This window comes from Gobius niger (assembly GCF_951799975.1).
Source record: "Gobius niger genome assembly, chromosome: 5".
NCBI lineage: Eukaryota > Metazoa > Chordata > Actinopteri > Gobiiformes > Gobiidae > Gobius > Gobius niger.
Genome location: NC_136856.1, coordinates 22762668 through 22787275, shown reverse-complemented (window position 1 = coordinate 22787275; position 24608 = coordinate 22762668). Strand labels below are relative to the sequence as shown.

General features: G+C 40.7%; 1 protein-coding gene across 3 annotated transcripts in view; it reads right to left on the bottom strand.

The window, feature by feature from the left end:
* Nucleotides 1-19434, bottom strand: part of LOC306962948 (ecto-NOX disulfide-thiol exchanger 2-like) — a 59919-nt gene extending 40485 nt beyond the window's left edge. For 2 of the 3 annotated variants that reach the window (XM_079556335.1, XM_079556336.1), the window contains exons 1-2: nt 19057-19432; nt 1009-1119 (exon numbers count right to left, since the gene is read on the bottom strand). In XM_079556335.1, the coding sequence (XP_079412461.1) occupies nt 1009-1119; nt 19057-19078 (133 nt within the window). In that variant the 5' untranslated portion in view covers nt 19079-19432. Of the gene's footprint in view, nt 1-1008; nt 1120-19056 lie in introns of all 3 variants that reach the window. The other variant, XM_079556337.1, reaches the window with a different exon arrangement.
* Nucleotides 19435-24608: the final 5174 nt, after the last annotated feature.

Genomic DNA, 24608 nt, shown 5'->3' with positions numbered 1-24608 from the left:
GACATTGATGATGCATTATCCAATTAGGAAAAAGACGGATGGTTGTTCAGACCTGTTAATGTGAAGTATTCATCTGCTCTAATTAGAATTGCTGCAAATAAAGAACATGAAAAGCTCTTTGTTAACAGCCCTCTTCTTTCAATTAAAAAGCTGTTTATTAGTGACTACGCCTTTAATGAAAAGGTCTTGTTAATTAAGTTTTAATTATGGTGACTGTTGTTAGGTGTAAGCTGCGTGCGGATGTTTGAAGAAGAGCCGACGGGGTGACTGACAGCTGCTGTTGGCACGGTAACAGACAGTACACAAAACAGGTCGTTTCTGCCGCTGCTGGCCCCCAAAACAGGCCAGACAGACACTGCCTCGGGACGTGGCAGGTTAATCGAAAATAACAACAAACAATAAAGTGCTTTTCTAGCCGTAGTGGCACCATCCAGGATCCGGGAGAAATGTTTATTTGTTGGTAAAATTTTGTAAAATGGACACAGCTTTCAGGTAATGTATCAATATAATTCCTGGGTGTAATACAGCTAAGAGACTATACTTTTACCAAATGGTGTTCCCGATTGGGAAGCCTGGCGAATGTAGTGTGTGAGTGAGTGGTTGGTGGTGGTCGCTGATGGCGCAGACTGGTTGCCTCGATTACCATCATTCAATCCATACTGAGTGAATGAATAAGACTAATGCATCATTATAACCAAGTACCAATTCATAAAATATTTGCTCTTCCAAGTACAATCAGGCCTAGGCCAAGATCAAATCAGTATTAAATCAGGCCTGACATAAAAATAAATTGGACTGAATTTAGTCTAAACTAGATTTTAACCATGTTTAAACCAGAAAATAGCACCTGAATAAACTTTTTATGTAAAGTTCTACATAAAACCAACTCCGGACTTCTCCATTATAAAAAAAAGCTATACAAACTCGGAAATTTGATGCAGAATGATGACACAATCGTGATGCCTGCAGTGTACAAAATGCAGAATTGCAACAGCGTCATGAAATTACCTGTGGGCAGAGGGGTCCTCTTCCTCTTCTTGCTGCTCTCGGCACCGTTCTCTAAAGGAGCACATTCGCTCACCAGCGAAGTGTTGAACTGTAGAGGCTCAGTGTTGAGTCCTGCCAGAGAAAACATTACCAGACATGAATGTGAGAAGATATAAAGGTATGTTGGGCTCGCTGTGGCCATGGAATTAGTTATTTGTACTGCAGTTATGACAGAGAAATGAAAATGGAGGAGCTGCTGTGTTTTTCTGTCTGTTTTTCCCTCTGTCATTTGGCGCTGCATTCTGTGTGTTCACTTTTGGGATGGTAAAATCACCTCGGAAAATACTTAATTTTTACATTTTTGAACTTTGTATAGTCCCTTTAAGTAAACGGTGTGAAGGAAATTGCCAAGAGTTATTTCTGGATTCATCAAACAATTTTCATAGGCTTATATTCATGGTACGTTGATGTTGAAAGCAGCATAATCAACCATAAAACAGAGGAGAGAAAAACAACAACACATTGGAGCAAGGCCACAACGACAATATCCTATCAGCTATTCTTCAATTTCTCTTTGTCTACAGACCTTATCCAGCACTTTTGAAAGTATAATGAATCAATATGTCAAACAGCTAAACCCTTTTGTTCAAAAGCAGCATTTGACACTGGATGGGTAAGCGCAGTCGTAATTACAGAGCGCCGAGGAAATAAGTATTCAAGTTCATTTGTGTCACAAGTGTAAAATATGAGAACCATTTAATGATGATTGAATAAGGTGTTCTATTAATGACTAAAGAAGCGCCGTCTGCTGTGGGAGCGGTCGTTCAGTTAAACAGCATGTCTCAGCCTCCAATGTTGGCTTTCTGCATCGCTTATTAGACAGAGACCAATCAGTCGATTTAGTCTGAAGTGCTATATATAAGCACACAATGTATTTTAGCAAACAGCAAGGAGTGCATCTCTGGGCCCGGTATGGGAGACCTGACAATGCTTCGAATCTCAAATTAGTTTTAAACACGTGCTGTAGAGCTGAGAAATGATGTCACAAAGAAAACCGCAGAACTACATCTATTTTCACACTAATAGTTGGTGAGGAGGATTTGACCTCAAAGCACTGAAATATTGAATGATGCCATGATGACTGCTGTCAGTGCACAAACACAATGACAAGCAGCAGTGGAATTCGCATGAGGATGTTTCACATTTATTTATAGAAAGACAATTCAAAATCTGCACATAGATGTTTGCCCTGTCTTTTTCTGTCATTATAGTAAATACTTAGTTTGAATAACACGATTCAGAGGGAAAAGCGAGAGGCAGTTGTAAGGGAGAGCTGCACTGGGTCAATCGAAACATAAAACTCTGTTCAATCAAGTGCTCTTCAAGGGTATATAGCGTATTATTAAAAGTCTTAAAAGCTTGCCTTGATAAAAAGTGGTAAAACTGCAATGTGGCACAAATCCGGGACACTCTGATGGAGTAGATATTAAAAGTCCTTTATTAACAGCAGGACACACACGCATTTCCACCACAATTGATCAGGGCATAATGACTATGCACATTTCAGTTTTTACCACTCTTTACCAAGGCAAGCTTTTAAGACTTGCATTAATCTGCGAAAATAAGCTTTGATTGTTGTCATAGAAACTGATCAAACCTTGAAACAGAAATGATTCAGTTTTATACAAGACAACATTCCCATGCCATATTAGCTTAGAAACATGCTTTATGTCATAATTATTGGTTCTGACAGGCTAAATCACAGGGAGATGAAGTGAGAAATAGCCTACTGCTGTGTTGGCCTTTGTCACCTCTGAAGGCACTAATGAACCGAAGGAACCCTTGAGCTCTCTGCCTGTGACATTATGCTCACTTCAGAGATCAGAAAATATCTGAAAATATGCAGGCTATGATTTTGCAACATTAAGAACTTCAGGATTGCAATGCAAGCATCTTCACCTCCACAGCAGAAAATGTAAAAGGTTAATCTATTCCCAAACAATGCAATGACATTTATAAAGTGCAGTTAACTAGAGTGCTGACAAAACAGCAAATGCAAATGTAGACACAAGCAATTACTGAGGACGTTATTTTCATTCAGTGTCTCATCTGACCAGCAGTACTTCGATAGATATGCGAAGAACTGGCACAAAAGTATCCCTTAGACACCTGGCCTCAATTTTTCTGTTGAATGTTTAGTCTGAAATCTTGATCCACTTCACCCACTGTTTTATTGAACATTAGCAGGGCTGGGCAATTAATCAAAATATAATCTCATTCTCAATAATTGTCATGGCGCTTTATAGAGCTCGGTATCGTTAAACGGTACCTACTTGGTACTGACCGAAAAGCTCTGGTAGGGGGTGGTGTCAAAAAACAGGTTTGGTACTTTGTTCTCCAGACGTTAAAGCAGTACTAAGTAAACTCATACCCCTAGAGGCCATAAGCGCCACTACAGGTGTCATAGCATGTTGCATTATTTTACTCATTAATTGTCCGTGAGAGTAAATACCAAGCTTATAAAGACAAAGGGAGAGAGGGACAATGGCGATTTTTTTTCTCGCTCAAACTTGGCTGTAAATATTTTTTAAGTGGTGCTAGCCCGCAGTTAGCTTTGCCCGCTAGCCTGCTAGCTTCTTGTTTGTGATTCTATTAGTGTGTTTGGTGAGGCAGCGAAGTTGCAATTGTGGTTTTCTGGCCAGAGACACCAGGAGGAGATGAAAGACCCCCCAATCATCCCATTAACTTATTATTATTATTACACCCCAGAGGGACTATAAAAGGATTTATTAAGGTAAGCAAGTTACTTAGTACTGCTTTAATATATGACCCGTGGTGGGTCTAACAAAAGCAACATGAACGCGTGCACAGATAACTGGCCACATCAGCGCAAATGCAGGCTGTTTTCTTAAAGCGAAGCATAACTTACTAAAACCTTTGTAATTATTAGAGATGGCAAATCTGATCCTGATCTGAAACCTAAAGGGCTAAAGGACTGAATAAGAAACTAGAGTTCTTAGACAAAGAAAAGACCACAACATAGCAGTGAGAACAAGAAAGACATCTGTAGCTTCAGCGGTGAGGAGAAAAGATAGTTTGTGGAAAAGTCAGCACTCACTCTATATTAGACATTTTTGGCACAGAAATCCTTTAAAATAAGTAGACAGCTCACAATTGTCATTTTTCTGAGCCAATATATACGTTGTAATACTAGGAACCCCACCTACAGGGATTGGACAAGAAGAACTTAAGCTCCAACACGGACTGAATGTTCTGCGATCTTGGCCCGTCCCATTAGCCGTGGGTCTCTATAGCCTGTATGTCCATGGAAGTGTGTCTCTCCTTCTATTCTCCCCAAGGTTCTCTTTTCAACTGCTGGGTTTTTGAGTTTTTTCTTGCCATGTCGGTGAGCCTAAGGATGGAGGACACGCACGCAGCTCGTCACCACCTGCTGCTGACACTTATACTATGTTTGCCTGGATACTTAATTTGCCTGAACTTTATATTATATATATACATTATATAAGACATAAATTGTCTTATTTACTGCTCTGTTTCACTGACTTCATGTTTGGTGCAGCCCTGTGAGGTAACTCCTGTTGTGATATTGGGCTATACTAAACCATTGATTGATCTACTAACTTTTAACATGGGGTTGATTTACTTTGAAGGATAATTGTACCAAACATAAATGATTAGTGACAGAGTGAGCGCTCTCTGTATTAAGATCTTTGAACTTTTGCTTTGACATCGAAAAGCGCAGCTCAGGTGTAGAAAAACTTAAGTGGAAAGAAAACAGCGTCATGATGTGGATCTGGTCTATCCCTGCAGCTCAGGAGGTATTAATGTAATCATCAGCTGTGCAGCATTTTCTTTGGCAGAAGCAGCACCTAGTTTTGGAGTTTGGGTGAGACAATGGGAGGTTTTTGTGTGTTAAATAACACTGGAGAAAAGCTTTGTTTATTGTTTGAGCTGAGGTTTGTATAAAAAGTGTGCCTAAGTCCTTGAATCAGCTTCATGTATTTATTATATCATGAAAAGTCTAAATCGATCAATGAGACAGAGAGAAAAAAAATTGATTACTTCGTTGTCACATCGTCCGGCCCTGATTTGTAGTCTCTGTATTCTAACCCTGTCTCCTACCCAGGCCTGTGCCCTTTCTGCACTGACTGAGTGTTAATGAGGCGACAGCCGCTGATAAGGTCATGTCCACTCACACATATACATGCTCAACGTCCCATGAGAGCAAGACATGACTTAGCTCTCGCCTCATGACATGGTGGTTCGATTCCATGGGCTTCGATTAGTGGCGCCGTTCTGTGTAGAGTGTTAATTCTCTCCTCAAGTCTGTCTGGGTTTCCTGATCCAGATGGTGCTTCATCCATCAACCCAAAACATTCCCAGTAGGCCAAAACCACTTGCTAGATAGCCCTGACAAACATCCTGGATCGCTGAACACATATTCTGCCCATCTTTGAAATACTTTGAGCCTCCATTAGCATTCTATTGTATAAAAAAAAAGAAAAGAACAGAAATGCCCGTGTTGATGTGTTCCAGGGGATGGATAATGAGAGAAAGCCTGGCATAAACAATACGATGCAGCAGGGGATAAGACTGAGGCCTATTCTCTAAAGCACTTTGTAACTATCTGGCTGCAATTCTCAAACTCGATAAGTGTTCCATCACATTAGGGTCAAATTGCTGAAGTGGGGGTCCTGTGTCATGGAAAATGTAGGATGTGGTCCAGCCAAGTGGCACAGAACGGACAAGCGCTGCACTGCTCTCATACGATGGCAGCTATTTCAAGTGAACACATGGGGCAGAAGTAGAAGTCTTTGCTGCTAATTAAAAATGGGATGTCGCGGCAGAGAGGACTGTCAAATACATCCCATAGTCAATTGGTGCATACCCGTACAGCTGTGGGTTTTTTTTCCCTTCGCCACCTCCTATACTCAGAATACAAGGTTCAGAATTGCATGGCTTACTCTCCAGTGGTTTTCCTAAACTTGATTGTTTCAACGTTTCATCCACAATACAAAAAGCTCCAATCCTCTGCTAATCTCTCCCGGAATAGCCTGAAGCAGAAGAGACCACAGAAATACCACAGATGGCGTGACTGACCAGCTTAATCTTTTTGCATTTGATTGCCATTGTCCGAAATTTACTTGGCTTAAATGCCGTGCGCGCTTAGAAAATGCAGCCATCTTTGTAAAGCAACACGATTTAACACCTTTAGCTACAATGCAACAAATAGGATGCATGTTTTGAGATGAAGCTACATTTAAATATAAACCTTGTTGTTAGGTCCTTGTCTGATGGGATTATCCAATGTGGTGCATCGCTTTGTGGTCACCAATTTAAAGCCGGAGGGACTTTATGACCATGTTGACTGCACAAAAACTAAGCTGATCCAAGTCCCAATGAATTGAAAAGAAAATGTGGATGATTGTGGGGTCAGTTATTCAAGTGCATGTATTTGAGTAACTTTTAAAAGTGATTGTACTTTTTTTGTTCATTCATTTTATCTCACACTACTTTCTACTTCTACTTAAGTCATATCATTTTGAAATAGAAATACTCTAAATAAAAATATCTCATGAATTTATAACAAACCATTTATGTGACACATGAAAACTATACGTTTAATGACTAAAATGTTACTATATTTCGTGTATTTCTCCTATATTTTGTTTTGTGTGTTCCATTACATACAACATCTTGGTCAAGCAAAACAACCAAAGATGTTGTTTGCATTTGGCCTCTCCCAATTTATCCCTATAGCTCCAAACGGGTTGTATCAACTCGTCTAAGCTCAGGTAAGAACATATCTCAGTATGGAAAAACGGTGGCCTATTCCTTTAAGTCATTTGTAGTAATATGTTATTACCCATGAAAAAGGAGGAATATTATTTTTTGGGTTCTTTTTGACTGTGATAATATTGTAAAGTGGCAGAAACATTGTGTGTAAGAGTCCTCAAAACTGTTTTTAGGATTTGTTCTTCCAGAAAAAAAATACACATTTTGTGAATGCCAAAAATATGTTTAAGAACCCCTCAAGAAAAATGTGTGCAAAAGCCCATTGTTTCTAAATGAAGAGTTTCATCTTATGACATCTCTGAGGGGGTGCTTTATTTGTTTAATCTCGCAGTATGTTTTAAACAGTGGTTGCACAAATGATGCCGGACTTTGATTGACGGGCCTGGCAGAACTGTGGAGACGCATTGCTGCTCTGCCCGCCCCGGGCAGGGCTGAGTTTACGGTGAATATATCGCCTGTTTGCCCTTTTAGCAACATGCTGTGTATGAGCGGTCAGAGCTGGTGCTGGCCCTTCTGGGGCCCTATGCAAAAATCCACACGGGGGCCCTACAGTAGCGTCCCATGGCTATTCGACGAAGAGAGAATCCATTTATGGTCAAAACAGTTCCACTGTTCCAGGGCAGAAGCAGAACATACAGACCTCAATTCAGGCCCTGCCCCCTGTGTGAGGACCACTAACCACTAAACCACTATGAGACTGGTATTTAGGACGACTACTAGTCTATTTCCCTTTTTAAAACAGTAAATGGCAAATGGTCCCATTCTCTCACCTCTGGTCCCTGACCCACAGATTGGGAACCGCTGATTTAAAACGAACTGAAACCTGCTCCTGACGGTTGTTTCTGTCTTACCGCTGAGCATTAGCCTGTGAGTCGCCCAACCCGTTTTAGACTGTGCACATTCAGAGAACCAGAGTTACTGTAAGTTACTGTGCTCATGAGAACCATGTGGATTCAACTCAACAAAAAGGCCACGGAGAACGGCTTTTTACTCTCGTCTATTCGTCAAACTACTGTCCTCATACTCCAGACTCACCAGACACAACAAGAAGAGAGTTAAATGAGAGTGAGGCCCAGAGTTGCAGCCCCGAGTCCGCGCAGAGAAAACATGAGAGCAGCGCCCGGACACGGGTGACATGCATCCGCGGAGGAGCAGGAGGCGAAGAGACAGGGGGAAGGCGGTCGGTCTCTCCTGCTCATTCACTTCAGCAGACTGCTCCGCTTTGGTGTTATATGTGGCGAAGTAGGCGGAGAGTGACTGCGCGCTGGAAGAGCCTGTCCCCGTAACAACGCGTTGATTAATCAGTGAAACAACACTGAGCCCTACGCACCTTGCGTAGTTTGCGTATAGGAAGAACCGGCTCTGTGAGCGGTCAGCTCGAGCATCAAACTCCATATCATTAATGTAAGCTGGAAGGAGTGATGAACAGTGGTCAAGATTAGGGCTGCAACTAACGATTATTTTGTAATTGATTAATCTATCGACTATTTTTACGATGAATCGATAAGTCGCTTGGCTATGAATAGTGTAGGAAAATTTTATTTTTTCCATTTTTTTATCACATAAAGCTAAAGTGGATCCGCTTGAGGACGTGTTGATGGAGTAAACGTAAAGTAAATGTTTGTTGGAGGCTCTTGGTGCTAATTCTGCTTCTGATTGGATGAGACACAAACAGATATTCATGAAATTTACAATGTACAAAGTGTACTACATACACAACAAAGTAGGTTTTCATCAAAAATACTACATTTTCATGTAATTTTTGCTCTATTTGAGTCTGTGTGAACCAGAATCCGGATCCCAACTGCTGGAGAGAGGCTGGAAAACGATTAATCGATTACTAACATAGTATTTCAATAATCGTTTAGTCGTCGATTCATCGTTTAGTTGTTTCAGCCCTAGTCAAGATCTTAAGAGACATTAGTCCTTTACTTTATTCCTTTGGGGTTTTCTTTTGCCCTGTTGCTGAACCCATCTCTTTCTTGGATAAATTTGACAGTCATTGTTCCTTTCCAAATACATCAGACTCCTGAGAGACAATATGTGAGAGGCAGGAGGTATTTCAGAAGGTAACTCACAACAGGACTATTTGAAGAGTTGAAGCCGCACACTATTTCCAGGAAGCTGCAGACGGAGAAGTATACTGTCGATCACGATTTGAGCTCCTAACAGCTCTGCGTTTACCCTTGACATAAAGTAGATGAGCAGGGCTAGAACTTTGCATTCAGCTGAGCACTATGGAGCACAATGGGGTTCATGTTGAAATGCAGACAGTTACTCGATCGCTGGTGCTGCAGGAGACAGAGGTGACTGGAGTTACAGCATTTCTGAGAGAAATCAGCGGAGTGAATGGAAGAGATTTCAGCGGCTTATAATAACAAACCTTCACTCAACTCAGTCATGGCGCCTCATTTATAGGCACATCTACCGCAACAAACTTCTAAAATGCATGTAAAAAAAATCTTTGCGAGTGCTTTTTTAAAGTCCATGAAGGGAGAAAAATGGGAGATTTAAGAGGGTAAAGACTTACCAGTGTGACAGACAGACGCAAAAAAAAAAGTACATATTACAAGGATATCGTTTCTATATGTGTCCCAGCATGTCCAATTCATTTTACACACCACTGTGGCTATTACTCACACCTTTGAGACCATTCCCAAAGCTCACAAATCACAAAGGCCGACCAATGCTCTTCCTGTACTTTATGTTCCTCTGATATTCTCTGGGCACGTGAACTATAATACTTTAGGCGAGCCCACAAGAAACAACACTAGCATAGTGACAATCTTCATTTAGACGTCTCTCGCCTCTCCCTTTCATGGTTTAAGTGTTAGGAGACTGCTAGAGGCATAATAAACAAGAAAAAACAACATATGCCATTCAGAAAAAGTCCTACAACAGCGACAACTGGAATAGTTTATCCTTTTCTCTGTTTGCCCTCTAGCTGCGCTGAGGGAATAGCCTCACCACAGCATCTGCCCGTCCCAAAATGTGACATGTCATTAAGAGCAGCCGTGTGCCAGAACTTGCCTCCCACTTTATTCTTTCCGACTGAACCGTTTACAAAATTAATCCGTGGTTGGGGAGACATTTTCTTCTTTAACTCTGAAGAGACGCCGCTGAGTGCCGACTGCTTTAGCTAATGAGGATGTGGTCAGACGGATGGCCCTGACAGCTCAAGCTTGCGAAAGCCTTGGTCAAAGTGTTGCTCAGGAGCCCAGCGCAGGAGTATTTTTAACTGGGCAAGAGCCTTCCTTTTCACCTCCTCAAGTTCAGCTCCAGGCAATGTCTCCACCCCATGTGCAGACAGTAACAGAGCACACGAAGCCTGCCGGTTGTCACAAAAAGCAGCGAGAAGTCAACAGGCAGCAGCTCCTCAACACTTGAAAGAAAGTGTTATCTCAGGTACCAGCTGTCATTGTCAAAAGCATTGCAGTGTACTCCCTGAATAATTTGTACTCTGCTGTCTGTGCTGTGTTCTGTATTCCTCGTGCAAGACTGAACTAGTGTTGAGCCTCAGACGAGACCTGTCTTTCACATAATTCTTTTAAGTTTCATTTCATATAGTGCTGTGAATTCAAGGCTGAGAGAGGCAACATTTTGCAATTCTGTTGGATTTTAGTCAGAGCAGCTATTTCTACTTCTGCAAGTATTTGTTATAGCTTTGTGGCATTTTCAATCAGCTCGACACAGGAAATTATATTCTACAGTGGTTAATCAAAGAATGGATTTGGATGAGGATCTAAAAAATGTACATCTCAAATTCTACTGACTGTAGCCGACATCTCCATGGAGACGAGCTGGAGACGTATCCACTCCTGGTAAAGTTATGGTCATGTCTTAGGAGAGCTAAGCCACTCACAGCAAAAGCACATGTTCACGTTTTTATACATTTATGAGGAATTTTTCAACGATGAACATATCTGTCATAAAATAAATGGTTGCATTTCAATATAATTTATTGAGTAAAATCCTCGAGGTGCGGCTTTAAAGCAGTACTAAGTAACTTGTTTACCTTAATAAATCCTTTCCGTAGTCCCTCTGGGCGTAATAGAAGTGTTAATGGGACGATTGGGGTGTCTTTCATCTCCCCCTGGTGTCTCTGGCCAGAAAACCACACTTGCAACTTAGCTGCCACTGGGTCTGAGTCACCAATACACACTAATGGAATCACCAACAAGAAGCTAACAGGCTAACGGGCAAAGCTAACTGCAGGCTAGTGCCACTTAAACAGTGTTTACAGCCAAGTTTGAGTGAAAAAAATGATGTCCATTGTATAATTGGATGTACAATATATATATATGCATTTCTTCCATTGTCGTTTCTGTCAGCGTAGTATTTACTCTCACGGACAATTAATAAGTAAAAAAAAGCGCAACATGCAACGACACCTGTAGTGGCGCTTTTGGCCTCTACGGGCACGAGTTACTTACTACTGCTTTAATCGCACATGTGGCACAAAAAACATATAGGCCACAATGGAGATAGTGAAAGACAGGAGTATGCGGCACTATTGCATCAATATTCTCTACATCTCATTACATTAAAAAGTTTTGTGCATACTGTTGAATTAAAAATGGTGAGGTGATATGAATAACCTTACGTAACCTCTCCGGTTTTATCACAACTTAATCTGCAAAAACACTTGAGAACAGATGTGCTCTCTCAGTCTATAACCCCAGTAATCGCATAGTGCCCAGTTTCTAAATGAGGAAACGCGACTAAGTTGAGTAAACAAGATAAATCCCTTTCATTAACACAACACTCTCTTACTAATACTCTTGACATTTCTCCAATTATACCATTCCACCAATAATGATCTAGCCTTAACGGGAGATTACTGTGAAACTTCCCTGAATGTGCCTCCCCTGTTTAATTACCCATACAGTCGAACAAATGAAGTGCCATAGATCATGCAAAGGATAACACTGGAGAATACAATCTGGGACCAACTACTCGGTCTCTGCTCATTACTAAAGACAAGGCCTGCCAGTTGGATAACATTTGCAAATGTTAATATTTTCTTTGAGTATTTGTACTTTTCAACATTGTATTTATGGTTTTATAACAATGTACTGGAATAGAAAAATATAGGTAAAATTAATGCAGTTCTGAGCCTACGAAATGAACGCCTAGATTCTGGCAGAGAGAAAAGAAGCTGAAAAGCAAGGCTGACAAATATTGGCAAGAAATGGTTAGTGGTGAAGGCAATTTACTTAGCAATAGGGCCTAGTGAAGCTGTCTGGATTTGAAAAACACCGTGAAGCCCCACCTGAGCACATCGGTAGGTCAGGGCTAAATATTTCAAGCTCTTGAGAAGAAGACAGGCTGAATAACGCTGAATACTCAAACACGCATGAAAAATTAACACACACGATTTCCATGAGACAGAATTAACATCGTAAAATGTGTGAAATGTGCTTCTTGTGAGTGCGTACACACAAACCCCTTCAGACAAACACCCCACCAGTCGGTGAAATATGACCCATAAAACCCAATGGCACTATAAACCCAGAGCTGGGGCTGATTTGTGAATCCAGTTACCTCCTGTGTGTAATGAATGTGCTCACAGACATGAGGCGCAGACTGCTGTTGTCAGCATGTGTCCTGATGACCTTAACTTACACCAGGGCTGCCATTGAATATGTAAAACACACACACACACAATAATAATAATAACTGAAAGAGAGATGCAAACATGATTACCCTGATAAGCCCCTTTCAAGCCATAGGAGTCCTAGCTAATATTTAATGCACAATTGGGGACTTTGTTCATCATTTGTGGTATATAGAAGTATCAGAGCTGTTATGATAAATCACAAAATAGTGCATTGATTATGGATTAATCACAACCTATGTTTTGACATCACACACTCCTGTATCTCGAGTACACGTTGCTGGAAGACAGAGCACTTGCATTACAAATTACACATTGTATGCAGTTTGAACACTTTATACATAGATTTATTCAATAGTTGTTAGTTTGTTCGTGGACTGTTAGCAAAACGTAGTATCTATTTTATATGCGTGATTAATAAAGCCTATATTTTGCAAATAAGACTTTTCTTCACCCCATCATCAAAAACAATGACAGCAATGACTCTAGGAGCTTAAATTCTATATTTGTTTGTTATTATTTGCCATAATTCCTTTCTATTGGTTCCAATTGGTGTAGGCCACAATTTATGTTTTGTTATTTTTTGTTAATTTTGAAATGTTTTTGGGCTAATGGTTCTTTTGACCAAATGAAATTTTCTTCAAATTATTTGGTTAAGTCATCATAATTTCACAATCAGAATTTTGGCATTTGTTTTGGTCATATTTGATTTTGGCTCATTATATTATGACACTGCACACTGTGGTGCATCATGGGAAGTGAAGCTCACAGATTGGAACAGTTTTTACCTTTGATACCCCTTATTTGTAATCCCCTGTCTGTTTTGTCATGTCTTTTTACTCACTAAAGAGTTTTTTAACACTTTTGGTCTCCTTGGATTTTATTACTGACATACAAAATACATACTCTCGGATATAAAACCCAAACCAAAATGCTCATCAAGGCCCATCTGAAGACATAAGAATATTGTACTTCCTGAATAGCAGCACTCTTTTCTATGTGGTAATAGCAACCATTCAAACTGTCTTTTCAATTCCAACAAATTTATCTCGGTGGTAACTTTACCAGATTCCACTAGCTGTATACAATCAATGACTAAGCAGTGCAGTATGTTGTTGAAAATAATGGGTCCTTGTTATTCACTCGGATAATCAAACATCAGAACATAAACCTGCTGTACATCAGCTCTGGAGATTCCACTTAAGGGAAAACAGAGTGATCTGGACCTAATGAGAGGTGCTCTTTTGAACCAGGCAAGTGTCCAAGTGCGGATATTGGTTCCTGTACAACGTAAAGCAATATCATTTCCATCCAAAATGTGTTCTTAATCATAGGATGTTGTGGAAGTCAGAGTTTTGATGCTGAACACATTTCACTTGAATGCATATCCTTAGTTCAACCTGATAAACACGTAAACTGATCAACAATAAACTGGACTGGTCCCACAACACCAACTCCCTGTACAAGAAGGGCCAAAGTCGCCTCCACCTTCTGAGGAGACTGAGGTCCTTCGGAGTGAGCAGGCCTCTGCTCAGGACTTTTTATGACTCTGTGGTGGCCTCTGCTCTCCACTACGCTGCCGTGTGCTGGGCCCCGGGCAGCACAGAGCGGGACAAGAACAGACTGAACAAGCTGGTCAGGAGGGCCAGCTCCGTCCTGGGCTGCCCCCTGGACTCTGTGGAGGAGGTGAGGGACAGGAGGGTGTTAGCCAAGCTCACCTCCATCATGGACAACACCTCCCACCCACTGCACGGGACTGTAGAAGAGCTGAGCAGCTCTCTCAGTGGCAGACTGAGACACCCTCAGTGCAGGACGGAGCGCTACCGCAAAGCCTTCATCCCCACTGTTGTCAGACTGTACAATAAGACTGTGAAGTAACATGTGCAATAATCTCTGCATCAGCTGCACTTTATTAACTCTGAGTGATCTTCTTGAACGCCGACTGTAACAAGTGAATTTCTCCTTTGTGAGATCAATAAAGGTTTATCTTATTTTATCTTATCAAAAAAAAACAGGAGCTGCAGGGTTGATCTTAACTGAGGTTTGAGAGGTTTGAAACTTATCTTTGGCATAGTACTGGGGTTGTATCATCCCTGTAAATGCTGACCTCTCATTCACCCACACCGGCAGAAGAAGCCCTTGGTGCTGCCTGAGGAAAAGAGTGTATTTATTCAGCAGCAGGCTCCGACGCCGGCCTCCGTCCAGTAAACATGAAGTACAGTGCTCCTATAGTTCACCGCAGCTCTTAGGGTTTTCCTTTGACCACGAAAGACTGTGCTGTGGGGTCCGAATGCGTTTGTCTATTGACGCCTTTGCAAACCATTTCAACACGGAGCTTTTCAGGTTTAAAAATGCATGTCTTCAAAGTATGCAATGGCCTTCCACAAGGATAAACTATATAGATGCTGTACTAACTGGAGAGACACACACCCGAGCTATCTGCGGCTGAGGGTTAAACTCCTTTCTCTTGGTATATGTTTGAGGTAACTATGTTCTAAATACCCTCAAATGAAAGAGTGATTGTCCTGGTATGTAGGTTAGATCGCTCACATAATCCTTGCCAAGTGGGTGGGTGGTGCTGGTGGTGTGATGGACCCCTATCCATAAGCTTTTTGGGAGTCCAATTTTCACAATAGAACACAAATGTTTTTTTTCTGATCAGTGTTGGGCAAGTTACTTTAGGTTTATAATGTGTTCTATATTGGTAGCTACAGCCTTAAAATATAATGTGTTTTATGTTATATTGCTGTTTTCAGTTGCTTAACACCTTTGGCAAGATATGGACTTAGATGGTAGTGATGCTGCTGTCAGGGATGTACTTTTCCTTCCCTTTCCCCATTCTCTCGTGTTTTGTTGACTTCAAGCTCCTGCAGATCTTGTACACCAGTGTCCAACTTGACTTGGTGCACTTCATTTGGGGAGAGTTTGTACTTGAATTGTAATGACTAATATATATATAACCATATTTTGTGCAAGTATTTCATATTCCTTGGCTACTGAAAAAGAGAAAAGAAAAGAAAGGAAAGGAAAGGAAAGGAAAGGAAAGGAAAGGAAAGGAAAGGAAAAGAAAAGAAAAGCAAAGCAAAGCAAAGCAAAGCAAAGCAAAGCAAAGCAAAGCAAAGCAAAGAAAAGAAAAGAAAAGAAAAGAAAAGAAAAGAAAAGAAAAGAAAAGAAAAGAAAAGAAAAAGAAAGAAGGTGGACTGTCTGGTATCAAAGACAAGTTCTTTCTTTTTATGCCAAGTTTTGATGCCTGACAGGTCCTGATACAAAGCCATAGAAACTTAGCAGCACAAATTAATGATATAAAAGAAATGATTTGCTTAAAGAAAAGCCTTTATGCAATTGATCAACAACAGATGAGACAATGATGTTGCACATGCCAGTATCGAAAGTCAAGTATTGTTTAGTAATAATAATAATAATAATAATAATAATAATAATAATAATAATAATAATAATAATAATAATAATAATAATAATAATAATAATAATAATAATAATAATAATAATAATAATAATGTGGGACATGACCATCCCAACAGACCGTACTATCACGGCAAATCGGCCAGACATTGTGCTCCATGACAAGAACAACAAAATGTGCTATCTGATTGATGTGGCTATCCCAGATGACAAAAACATCTTAAAGAAAGAAGCGGAGAAAATCACAAAGTATCGAGATCTGGAGATTGAAATCAAGCGCATGTGGAACACCAAAACCCGAATTATGCCGATTGTCTTCGGAGCTTTAGGAACTGCCAAGAAAGGGCTCCAAGATCACCTGGACAAACTCCCTTGCAGAATCAGTGCCAAAGAAATACAAAAGACGGTGCTGTTGGGGACTGCCCGTATACTTCGAAGAGTCCTTGGCTGAGGACCTGAGCCAAACCTGAGGGACCTGGTTGGCCCCTGGTGAAAGAACCACCTCAAATGCTGAGATGATGATGACAATAATAATAATAATAATAATAATAATGCAACAGATTACACAATGCATGTATTATGTATAATGTGGTACATGCATTAACTTCTGTACTGTGAAGTGTACCAGCTTTAGTGTAACATGCAGAGGCCCGGAGATCACGAATGAGATTGATAGTTCTATAAATAAAAAAAAATCACATTCTCGCAACATATTTAAAAAACGTCTAAAGCCAATTTTAGTGCTACATTGTGCTTAATAATAATAATAATAATGAATTGGTTTTATATAGTGCTTTTCTGGACACTCAAAGACGCTTTACATTGCACTATTCGTTCACTCCATACTCGGAGTGTAACCCCATATGGCTGAAGATTCACAGTCACATTGGTCACATTTTGGTCTGGCCCTGAATGCCCTTATTAGCTCTCAGTACAAATAACTTCCATTTGTATAGATATAGTGCAGTTGGTATTTAATTGTAAATGGGTGGGATTTCTGTAATTCTATGTTTCGTATTGCATTGTATTGTATGTTGATTTTAATGGTGGGTCCCCACTTGTAAGCTTCACGCTTCTGGGGGTTCCCATTTTACAAAACAGACTTTGATATCAACAATAAGAACAGTATACACGTTTACATATTTTGTAAATAAATAACAATAATGCCTTGCACTTGTACTGTGCCTTACAAGCCTGTGCATGCTAGTAGCGCGGTGAGGCTGCCAATCTAAGTACTGGTGCAGGAAATACTGAACAGTATCCAGCCCTATTAATAATGTATTCTCCATCATCATCTTGTCCTGCGCCTTCTCAGGCCACTCTTCTAAAGTAACAGCCATGTAGTATTTGCACTTTCAGCCTCTATTACAATAAACCAATGGCTGCTTTCCAGACAATCTCTGTGGACACACTCTTGGACCAAAACACTGAGGAAGATCTCAGCTTTCACCATTCTCAACATCTCACATAATAATTGCACAAAATGAGAAAAAAAAGGTTTCTTGTCAGATGTCAGTTCTTCTTCAGCGCTGCCAAATACTTGTGCTGAGGACACATTCACCGCATCAACTGAAGACCAAAACAGCTCTGGCTATAAAAGTAAAGAGGTACTAAGACGACACTAAGTCAACATCAAGATTCAAACATGATTTTGTTGTTGTTGCCACTGTACCTCTGTGCCCTATACATCCATGTGCTCTCATTCACAGTCATCGTGCTGTAGTAAAACCGTCTCTAGCTTCATCTCCTGAGATCATCCTCCAAGTACTGTAGGTGCCTCTGTTCCCCTGAGCCTCATTCTATAGTAGACCGAGTCCCTAATCCAGATTCTCAACAAAATGCTCTTCTATTCAGCCTGGCTCAAAGGGACTGTCAGTGGGGTTTATCAGAGCACTGCAGCATCTACAATCCTCACATATAGCGCTTACACTCAGCCAACGCAAGAAAGAGCATACGACAGCTTAATGTGCTTCTTTAAGTTTTGAACTGACTTCCACTCAGATTATCAATCCGCTCACGCAATATAATTTCTGACAAGTTATAGTGTATTGGAAACCCTAGACTTGGCTTCTTTTCACTCGTAAAAGCCTCATAACCAAATGCAAGATACATTCCTGCAGCCAACAACTATGATCCTCAGCTCAGAGATCATCTTTCCACCCCCCAACTCTCCTGATATTGCGAGTTCCTTCCCCAGTTAATGCCCAGTGCTTCCAACCCTCAACCGAGCTGAAATATTTAGACTCCTCCTTCAGCACACAGTGTACAATCATCCGGTCTCTCCTCTCTGGCAGATCTAAGCCCCTTCCTGCACCAAGCAATAGCCCTATATAACGGATCTGCCAATTTGATCAGTGGGACCAGTGCAGCGTGGAGGTAAATGCCTGTCACCAGCACAGCTGGAGCTCCACTCTCACAGTGGTATAGGTAGTTGGATTACAAACCTACAATTGAAACAAGTAAATCAAGCATAACAATCAATGTAATTCTAGTTCTGCCACTTTCTAAGCAGGACTTTACGTCGCAGTCTCAGAAGTTAATGTTTAAATGAAATAGCAGTGTGAAATGTATTTTTGCAAAAAAAAAGTTGCAGGCAGGTTTGTTTAATGTGAGAGCTCAGACCACATCCAGAGTTGAGAGCTCACGAATGATACGGCCCATTTAATTCAGCCTATTTGTGCATGGCTATTCTGCGCCTATAACCGGGCTCCACAACGTGACTCGCCACAGTTTATTATGCTGCCACAATACGACAGAAGACGGAATGAACTGTGTTTGGAAACGCGTGCCCAAGCGTTAATTCACTATAGACGCTCCGTAGGCTGTTCCCAATCCAAAATCTAATTCAGGAGCGCCAATAAACACACTGGACACCCGCCTGCACAGGACACAATGAAGTAAAATTGCGAGGATAATGTTTAAAATGAGAATACTGGTCAGATTTCTCATCAGCTGCATATCATATAGTGCACCAACATCAACATGGAGAAAAGCGGCGCTCTCTTTGGTCAAGATGTTGCTACAGCTTTAAGTCGGACTGTCCTTGCGCTCGTACACAAAACCAAATGTGCGATCGGCAAGAAAACCTGAGAACGAGTGACTCGCATGACAATCACAAAAACTGCCGCAAGAAAGCAGCCAACGGAGAGCCCCCCCCCCCCCCCCCGTGTAATTGGCTTAATAACAAAACAAAAAAAAACTTTGTAGCCTACCTGCGTACTGTAGGAGAAACATTGTTTAAACAGAAAGGTGTTGTCTAATTCCGGTCCTCCCTCTGCACTCAACGCGATGTGATAAATCCGTGCAAAGATGCGGTCTGTCAGCTCAGTCCGCTGCGCTCCGCTCAGCAGACTGGACTGCAATGAGAGCAGCCAGGGGAAGCAGATCTTTTAGCGCACCCGCCCTCCCGGAGGCAACGTGCCCCAGTCGCACTTCTACGACACAAGCCCTGCTGTGGAGGGAGGAGAGGGTGTGATCTGAGCGAGGAATGGATCCGTGAACGCGCTGCTGGTGCCAGTCGATGCTGTGGCTCCCAAAGATGGAGAGACAGTCTGTGCTCTCGTTATATCTCAGATCTATCTCCGATGCTGCCCGCCCTGCAGCCAAGACATTCCCCTCACGCACTCAGAGCTAACATGCGCTGCTGATACAAGCCCACGCCAGAAAGTTAGTCTCCCCTATAGCGAGACACAAATGGAGAGGGTTTTGTGGCTCTAAACTTCGGTATCTGTTCAACCAATATCTGAATGCTACCAGTGAGAGGAGTCAGCATACTTACACTGTACTGTCAATATAAAAGGACATTATGCAACTTTCTTGCGCAGCTACGATCTGGCAAAGATACCTCAGCAGGTGTCATTTTTAATTCAACATCATTTACAATGAAGCATTGCCCCCATCTGATGGAGACATTTCATACTTCATACATCATCTCTGACCTCTGTCTGCTCCTCATCAGTCTATGTGAGAGATGGACAATTTTGTATTTCTATTTCCTAAAGAAAAATATGGAAGAAAATGTATGTATAGGCTACTCTAGAACTTAGAAAGGAGAGTAGAGGAGACAGACAAGAGGAAGAGAAAGGCCCAGTATCAGAGCATTCAATGTGAGCTGTCTGAGCTGTTCCTGCTCTGTGTGAGTGGAATGGGAGAGGACACATTCATCAGACAAAGACCTGTAGAAAAGTGCTTTCTATTCTCCTCCAGTCTCTCTCTCCCTCTCTCTCTAAAGAGATCCATACAGTCTCCTCTCTACACTGAGCACGTTGGCCACATTTTACTTTGCTGCCAAAAGGCTAGGTTCATGTTCTAGAATCCGATGAAATCAAAATTTGAGATAGAGGGCAAGAATATTACTTTATGAGTGTTGTCCAATGTTTGAGCGAGAATCATCCAATAATAATTGGAATTACATTTTAAAACTTGCTACTTTAATGGGTTTATTTCGCTGAACTGACAACCATTGTTTGATTGCATACAGCTTTGAATAAAAAATAAATTAATAAATTAATAAATTTCATCCAAATTAGTGCACAATGGCGAGTGCTGAATCCAGGATGTAATATCAGATAGAGGAAAGAAATTACTGTAGCGTCTTTTGACGAGGGAAGAGTGGGGTCAAGAACGATGTCACCCAAAAAAATGAACAAACTCCTTTCGTTTCAACAGAGGTCAAAGAAAGGTGGTACTGTCTCAATAATCTTCTGTAACAGCACATTTCATAGGTATCCACCACAAAGGAGCCAGATAATTGGGAAACTATTGGCAACCTAAAATATATATAAATAGAGGTTGCAGAGCGCTCCCAAAATAAGTTCTCTGTTCCTGAATCCCAGTTTTATTTCATAATTTTTTTTTGTCTACAATAGATACAGACGGCATCTCGTCATAGAAGGGGGCGTGGCTTCGCCGAGGGGGAAAATAGAATCTTTAGAGAAACACAATTTTCCCTCTTTTTAGCCATTTTCTGGTGGAATATGAACTTATTCATCACATAGATAAAGTCAAATGTAAATCGGGCCCATATGGATATTTTCTCACAGCAGATTGTTCAGTAGAAGTGAAAAAACGGCAGTTGTAGCAAGCGCTAGCTAACCGTTAGCATTAGCCCGATGCTAACATGTAGCATGAAGTTAGCATTCTCCGTTATTCATGTATTTATGGGCTGTTGAACCACTTTGCTCCTCTCCTTGTCTTTGCTTCTTTATTTAGTAGAACTATATTTATAATTTAGCATTTGTTAAAGTAGTTTTTGAATAATTAGATAAAGTTTAGATTTCCCCCCTTAACTGTTTTCAAAAATGACCATACATGGGCGATTCCAGAGATGCCGTCTGTATCTATAGTAGCCAATTTGTGCAAAGTAGCTTTACATGAAAATACTGTTAATCTAAATGCAAAGACAAAACTCTATAAGCATTATACTCAAGTTTCACACATCGGAATCAAGGATTGTGGAGCTGGAAACTGCCCATTGACCGTGCACTCAGACTGAATCACCGTAAACCGAAATAAAATGCTAAAAGGAGGATTCTATAACGCATTTTATTCCACTGAAAGGGCACAGAAGCTGCAGTGATGGTTTTCTCCAGCTATCATCATCTGCATCAGTCATGCCCTGCCCAGACTCTCTGAGGACACTCAGAAGGGCAAAGCTATCCACAGTATCATTTTTATGCCACATGGTTGCATGATAACCACTCTCAATTAATTCCTGGCCAGTACATTAACAACTCACCCATTCCAGTTTCAATTATGTGGCATTCAGTTAAAAAAAAAGGAACAAAATCACAACAAAAATACAACTTGCTCTTCCTCGACACACTTTTCTGTTGCTATGGTGGAAAATAATAAATTATCCAGACACATTTTATGCACATACAGTTTGTGCTGTGACATTTGAATACGAAACAGTTCAAGCACACGGGTAAAAAAAAAAAGGAAGGGAAGATTTCTGATTCAACTAAGCCTGGTTTAGGAAAACTTAAAACAAACTTGATAGACTGACTCACCTAAACCGTGGGTATCAGCCTGCCTTTTGATGCACTACCAAACTAATCCCTCCTCTTGACCTCTTTTTCAATGGGATATGGCGTGGCAGACACAGAAAATATTTATGGATAGACCTCATGCTTTAGTGCACACTTTGCTTTTGAGTGATGATGACGAGGAAGCCAAGCTTTTCAGAACCGTAACTATGTTTCTACCTTATCTGGTAAAGGTTTGTGCAGCCGTCCTTCTAATTTTATATATGAATACAATAATAAAAACTACATGATATTTGTAATGACAGGAGAGAAAGGACTAAATTCAAGGCAAGGCACGCATGTTTAAACCTGCATGAGCGCGACTGTGAAAAGAGAAAATGGAAAAGAAAGCAGCATGCAGTAACAGCAGTGACTCTAGTGAGACTGAGGTAAGTGACAAAAACACATAATTCTGAAAATGTGTGTCAAATTCAGAGCATTTCCTTGAGACTACGAGAGAAACACCAAAGACATTATACATTGAACTTGAATATCTTTGTATCAGCAATGTGTGTGTGTCATCTTTTGTTGTTGTTTTTCTTTATTTTTTCATTAATTTTGGTAGATTATATGCACATTACATTTGCCTTGTGGACCGAATGTGCTTCACGGCAATACTACACACTCTCAGGCACACAGATTGAGCTAATATCTTTGTCAGGAGCTACTGTTGGTGCACGCTTGAGATTGAGCAACTGGAAGAAGCCCATAATAAGAGGAAAAGCCAACAATGAACAGGAAACTGTGAATATTAGAAACTGGAAGCAATAAGGTAAGGTGAATTTTAGAGCTCATCTGAAAGAAAGTGTCATGCTTTGTGCAAGTCAAAACTTTGTGGTCAGAACATTTCTCGAGAGCTGAAAGCCTATCTTTGATCATCAAGCTAATTACTGCTTTGAAATACCGTTACTGTCCCACATTACCCCGAAAGAAAACACCTCCTTGACAACCAACAACTATTGGACCTGGACTCCAGTGTTATTACAATTATTATTTCCAAAGGGCAACATAAAAATAAAAAAAAATCTATCTTGTATCCTTCAAGTCTAGCCCCCAATTTCAAGGAAACTGCCATAATGAGTCTGAGACACAGCCCAGGTCAGATCAATAGACTGTATGAGCAGATAACAGGTTAGGGTTAACGGAGTGGCAGAAATGAATGTATTTATATTTTCTGCTCCTGCAAATCATCAAACAAATTGTACTTTACCAAAAGGCCCTACAAGAACTCGAATATACAGCTCCTCCAGTGTGACACAGTAGTTAGAAAGTGCATGTGCCTGGTTGAATGATCACAAAGTGTCACCAAATGAATAACATAAGTAACACCATACAGACTTTCAACAGACAGCGCATACTTTGTGTAACAATTACATGTGTTTAAAGGGGGGGTATTATGCAAAATTGACTTTTTCAAGCTTTAAATCATGTTTTTATGTCATTCCCTCATTAAAAACATGCCTGAAGTGTTGCCTTGGCACATTCACGTATTTTTGAGTAATCTGTAAAACTCTTATGGCAGCCATTTTAGGGATTTTAGGGATTTCGTCACCAGCCGAGTAACCAACCACTGCCCCTCAGCAGAACCCCCTCTCCACTGATGCCACAGACAGCGTGTGGAGGGGGCGTGTCGGAAAGGGTCAGAAGTTCTTAAAGAGACAGAGGCCTATTTCAAGACATTCGCTACAGCCATTTTGAGAGAGCAGTTTTATACAAGGCAGTTATTTTAATTTACTGCACTTACAGACCAACAGAAGGTTTCGTCATCATTGCAGTGTGCTATAGACTGGTGCTATGTGATTGAAAAAAGCATAATACCCCCTCTTTAAACAATTGATATATGTGCAGTTGTGCTATTTCTGTAACAACAGGATCATCAAGAGTCCTTGCTTTGGTTGAGTTTGGTTGAGTTCCATGCAGAATTATCTTTTATCAAGCTTTGTGTTTTCAGTTAACTTTGCTATATTTTCTGGTATTTGTACTACATTTTAATGGTTTATCATAATTTGCTGAGGAGCTTGCCAGAACAAACTCAGTGAAAAGGAAAGGTCTTTACAGGAAGATTTTTGATTTTTGATCCCACTTTTTGGGCCCTTTCTTTTTCATGCTGCTAAAATCTGGAACAGTCTTCATGAGCAGGCCCCAACTCTGACAATGTTCAAATTCAGGTTGAAAACAGTTCTTTTTACCCGTGCAGTAAAGTATTTTATCTGCACTCTTGCCTAAACTTTTATGTTGATGTTTTGATGATTTTATCTGCTTTTTTTGTAATTTTATGCAACTGTGAAGCACTTTGACTTGCCTTGTGCATGAAGGCAGGACATGTTTATTTAAGGCGCGCATTTAGGCCACTCAATGTGCCTGAATTGTGCTATACAAAGGCAAAAGGCTTGGTCAGTCTCAAAGGCAAATAAACTTGCCTTGCCTTGATCCATAAATCGCATTTGGGACTGTTGCAAACAACATCTGGAAAAATTTAAACTTACAACATTACTGGGCATTGTCAATTATGTTCTTTGAAGCTCTTGTTTATTGATTATTAGGTATATTTTTTAAACTAAGGAATGGACTACAACCAATTAGGTCAGACTTTAAAACAAATAGTACTTAGTTCTTATTCATTCAGTTTGAAAACTTTACTGGGTCAGAAGTGAAAGAAACGAGCAGGAAAGCCGAGTTGACCTCCGCTTGATAAATAGCGGTTTGAGACGCACTCTTGCATGTGAAAAGGTATATGA